Source organism: Salarias fasciatus, chromosome 13, assembly GCF_902148845.1.
Source record: "Salarias fasciatus chromosome 13, fSalaFa1.1, whole genome shotgun sequence".
NCBI classification, from domain to species: Eukaryota; Metazoa; Chordata; class Actinopteri; order Blenniiformes; family Blenniidae; genus Salarias; species Salarias fasciatus.
This window is the reverse complement of record NC_043757.1, coordinates 21,141,559-21,146,763: the sequence shown is the minus strand read 5'-3', so window position 1 is coordinate 21,146,763 and position 5,205 is coordinate 21,141,559. Positions and strand designations below refer to the sequence as shown.

The following is a 5,205-nucleotide window of genomic DNA, read 5'->3' as shown; positions in this document are numbered from 1 at the left end:
TCTCGGCCTTTCCTCACCCAGGTACATTCAGCCCGACTTCAGTCCAACAAAGAGAAAACATAAGAGCCGTCTTCGCTTGGTGAGCTCCGTCTCATGTTGTCTAATTTTGGCAGAATCTTTGCTGGTCTTGACTCAAACATCAAAAGGCCCGATAGTATTTTAGTTCAGGCAGGGGAGATGCTCAGAGAATAGCAGTTCCTCATTAAGGAGTGTGAAGAACCGTCCGGTTCTAAAACACCCCATTAATGTTTCTTAGCAGCTTTCACCAAGCACCACTTTGGCAAAGGAAAAAAAAAGCTACCATAAAAAAATAAGATAAATACATATCAAAATGGCCAAACTTTTCTTTTTCTGTAAGGTTCTGGGTCTCTAATATAATTACCTTCAAAGTAACAGTCCTTTCTACTCTGGACACACAGGAAAGTGACTATCAGGCACTGCAAAGAAAGAGTAATAATGCACCAAGCACTGAAAGAACTTCAACAAGGCTCAAGTAAAGATCACTCAAGGCCAAGAGTTGCCCTCCTGAGTTAGTATCGACGTAGCAGTGAGTAGATGTGGCTCCAGGAGTGTTGAGAATTTACTTGTGAATTCGTCACATTTTGTCTAAATGGAGATGCTGCTGAGAGGAAATTCAAAATGCGAGAGCACCTTTTCATATTATCAACAGAGATGTGCAGTTCTGCAGAAGATCTGAACACCAGTTTGTTTCGTCCTTTCTCCAATTTAATGAACTGCTTCACACATTTAGAAAGTCATCAAATTTACTCCTTCATCTTAAAATGCAGGGAATAAATTTGCTTTTAAGCCAAAGCCAAGCCGCTGCAGATCTCCAGTAAAATTGCAAAACTGAATCCTCATCATCCGAATTCATCAGGTAGTAGGGAGAAAACAGCGTGTGAATGGGATTACCTTCATCATCACAAGTAAATCCCCAACTGCTCAAAAACACTGATCACTCCTTTATAATACACTGGAATGGGCACCTTAGATTATACAAAATTAAAGCGTTTTAAAGTTGGAATTTTCCCGTGTAAGCACAACTACACTCGGCTACATGAAGGCCAGGAGGCCAATAAATAAAATTACTATGGAATTAATAAAACAAAGCTGTTTATTTGAAGTTCTCTGTGAGTTTTCTTCACATATCCGTCACTTGTGTTGCCCGCGGGCGAAGTGGCAAGCGAAGTCGTACTTGCTCTTGCACTTGTGGCCACAGATGTTGCACTGGAAGGGGTTCTCGTAGCCGTGGCAGCCCATGTGGATGGTGTACAGGATGTTGTCGGGGAAGTAGATGTCACAGTGCTGGCAGTGGTGGAGCATGTGGGGGTCCTGGAGCGGGGCGGACATGCCGGGGGCCGGCGTGCTGGGCTGGCTGTTGGAGATGCTGGGGGTGCTGGTGCGTCCGCTGTGGTCACTGCAGGGTCCCCTGCCGGGGCTGCAGCTGCTGTGGGGAGGGGCCCGGGGCTCCGGGGTGATCGGGGAGGAGGAAGAAGCGTGAGCTAGGTTTGCCGTGACGGCGACAGGGGCGGTGGCAGGGTGCGGCTGCTGGATGAGGAAGGGCTTCTCATCCACGATGGACTCCGCTCCCGGAGACAAAGGGGGCTGAGTCTGAGGCTGGGACTCTGAGGGGAGGCTGGCCAACTGGCCCGCCAGGGTGGACAGCTGGTTCAGCGGGTTATCCATCACCAGGTCGTGGTGATGATGGTTCTGACTTGCGGAGAGCCCGTCCTCCACGGCTCGACCCTGATTATCAAAGGCCTCCTGCCGCAGGTGGGGCAGCTCGTGGGAAAAATCGTTCACGTTGTCTGCCTTGTGCACAACCATGGAGGGCGGGCTGAAGTTGATGAGGAGCCGGCGGCCGTAGCCCAGCGAGCTGGCTTTCTTTTGTAGAACGCTCAGCATCTTCTTGTGGGAGAGCGAGCGAGCCCCTTTCATCGGCAAGAGTTTGTGGCGCCTGCGCCGATGGTGTGACAGGTTGCTGCGATCGCTGCAGCGGAAGGAGCACAGCTCACACTTGTACGGCTTCTCGCCGGTGTGCGATCGCATGTGGGCCTCCAGGTGGCGCTCATAGGCCGAGGCGAACGGGCAGAGGTGGCAGCGGTGAGGCTTCTCTCCTGTTTGAACAGTCAAAACACGAAAGAATGACTAAATCTGGTCTGGATAACTTCTTGAGGACTAAGTATTAATACTCACCGGTGTGAATCCGGATGTGTTCAATGAGCCGCGCCGTCCCTCTGGTGGCGTAGTTGCAGTAGCGGCATTTCAGCTTGCCGTCGTAAGTCCTCTCAAAACCATCCACCAAGATCCCTGAGCTGTCCTCCAACGACATGTCCACTGAGGGGTGATCCAGTCCATTCTGACTGCAATCTGCAGGCAGAATTTAAAACACGGTTATAGATAGATATTGTCTCTGGTTGTACTTTGCCATCTTGGGAAACAATTATGTCTGCAGGAATGTCTAATGAGGATATGTTGTACTTTTGTTGAAATTGCTGAATTTTACTGTCCATGTAAAACAAGAAAGGCTAAATATGTTTCTAAAACCAAACAGTCAATGACTGAACAAAACTATTCAGTGCAGACTCTTGAAAGGGTGACGAGGGTAACTGTGAGAACAATTTTAGAACTGCAAATTAGAAAAGGAACACATAAAGTTGGCATTTACTCAGATTTAAAGTACTTCCCAAAAAGCAGTGGCCCGACTTTGAACAGAATTCTAACAAAAGTAATTTGTAAATAAACAAGCGATCAGGACGTTTCTATTCAGTCAATTCTTTCCTCAACCAAGAAGAAACTAGAAGAAGAAACCAGAAAACGGATTGTGGTTTTTTTTCCAAATGTTGGTTATGATTAGAAAATAAACCTTATTCGTGACATGATGAGGCGATCTCGGAGCAGCAGCAGTCCAGCTCTGGTGAATACAAGCACAGTGGACTGCAGACTAAATGCCCTGTGTGAGCCACAAGCTTGAGCTGTAAAATAACTGCTCCCAGTGCATAACGACATTTAAAGTTATTCAAAACAAGAAGAAATTGCAATTAGTTTTACTACATACACCTGGAACTCCTACATTTGCCCACATCACAGTACACTGGACTGATTCAGCCACTGTTCAGTTTAATCAAAGTGTTGAATTTTTCCTTTTTTTTTTTTTTTTTTACAGCAGAGCATGTGAATGTGGCCATTTGTGCCTTTACCCCAGAAAAAGTACAACACAAGCATTAAAAAACTTGAAACTGTATAATGATCCAAGACAGTCAACATGACTAAATATCCCTCCCTTTTTTTATATAAATTTCAATTACCAAATGAATCTAAATGTTTGTTTAAATGCAGTTTGTTAAACATGATCATGGACCCAGTAGACCTGCATGTGGCTGTTGGTATCTGTGAAACAGTGGAAGATCTCCACATCAACACAAGTATCCCTGTGGAGGTTACAGTGACTCACTGGTGTCTCATCTTCACCTGCCAGTGTGAACAAGTGAAGTAATTGGTGTGAAAGAGATTTCAGGGGTAGAAAACACAAAAGTCTCAATGTTAAGAGAAAACAAATAATAATTCTGTCATATTAGGTTCACTAGAAATCTTTAATTATATCAGCCTGAATGAATATTCAGAATATCATCAGTTTTTGTAAAACAGTACAGTTTCTTCCACTAAGCAATCTGGGCTATGAGATGTAGTGTTTCCAATCATTAGATGTTACAAAATTTGGGAAACAAATCCATGATTCCAGCCAACTGATTATATTACACAGTATAGACTATATGTCCATTTGTAATTTTCACTTTGAGGTTATTTTCTTGAGTGCTTTGATACTTTGTTGTGCGCTTTATCAACACAGCAAATGTAAGACCTGTAAGAGCGGATACAGGACTTCAGTGGACATTAGGGTGTCCTGAGAGAAGAAAACTAGAACAGTCTTACACAATGACACTGCCCATCCCTGTGATCAACGTGTGGTTACCTGCTGGCAGCTCGTCTGCCTCCTTCACGCCGCTGACGGAGCCTGATATCATGTTCACATGTTGAGTCTGTTGGCTCAGATACTCCTGAAAATCTTTCACAAAGTCCAGCGTGTCGGGCTTTTCCTCCCCCATTGAAGACAAGTGACAGAGACGCAAATGTCCAACACTGGAAGAAAGACATTTCCGCAGACGTTATCTGACATCAGAGACAAACATGACAGCATCGTAATATTTGTTCAGACCTACCTTCAAGAAGACACACTGATCTGTGTGATCTGGTTTTTTTGCTCTCGGGCGCCGCTTTGTATCGCTCCAGATATAAAGACAATCTTTCCCCAGAAAATAATTGGCAACCACGATATCGGCACGATCCGACGTCTGGTCGGTAGCTCCTACACACAGCTGCCGCTCCTCATCATCACCATCCTCATCATCGTCATGTTGTTACCAAAGATACGTATTAGCCGAGGACAGCTAGCGTTAGCTCACCTCGAACAAATCATCTTTTGTCAACACAAATGCCGGATCGTGATCTCAACAACCATTATTTATGGTTTATTGAATTTACCAAACGCTTGCCGATATCAAAATCGTCCTTCTTTGTCAATAAAGAGGCAACAGCCAACGGCTAAAGACGCCCTGCCTAATCAAAACAATGAAACAGTCAAAGTTCACTGTGTACCCTTCAAAAGGGTCCGCCACGTCGACAATGGTACCGCAAAGAAAGGTTCCTGTCAATATATCATAATAATAACAAAACACTACTACTACTTATAATAATAATAATAATAACAATAATAATAATAATAATAATAATAATAATAATAATTTTTGCTCGTTTGGCTGTTGCTACTAAGAGCCCTCATTACTGTTTTCTCAGCTGTGGTTGTTAAGGGTAAACATGTTAAAGTTGTTAAAAATGTCTCTTCTTTGTTTTTTTTGTTTTTCTGTTTTTTTTGGTCAATTTTAACCCTATTATAATGTTCATCCATCATTTATGCCAATAGTTTAAAGTCTCCAAGTTTAGGAACCACCCAGTTTATCTTTAACAACTATCCTTTGACAAAAAGAAACAAATCTGTGATATTTATTAATTTGTGACAAGTAAGTCATTTTAATCAATCGACCAGCAAACGTTATCCAACAAAGGAAAACCCCCAAATGCATTCTCAAGGAATGTTAGTGACTTTCAGAGAAAATGTATGTTTTTTCATAACTAAAAGAAAAACTC

At 43.4% G+C, this 5,205-nt stretch overlaps 1 protein-coding gene across 1 annotated transcript; it reads right to left on the bottom strand.

Moving 5' to 3' along the window:
• Positions 1-352: 352 nt before the first annotated feature.
• On the bottom strand, positions 353-4,607 carry ikzf5 (IKAROS family zinc finger 5). Its single transcript, XM_030106953.1, has 4 exons — positions 4,221-4,607; positions 3,974-4,140; positions 2,197-2,370; positions 353-2,117 (listed from the first exon to the last, which is right to left on the bottom strand). The coding sequence occupies exons 2-4, from the start codon at positions 4,104-4,106 to the stop codon at positions 1,153-1,155; spliced, it is 1,272 nt and encodes a 423-aa protein (XP_029962813.1). The 5' UTR covers positions 4,107-4,140; positions 4,221-4,607; the 3' UTR covers positions 353-1,152.
• Positions 4,608-5,205: the final 598 nt, after the last annotated feature.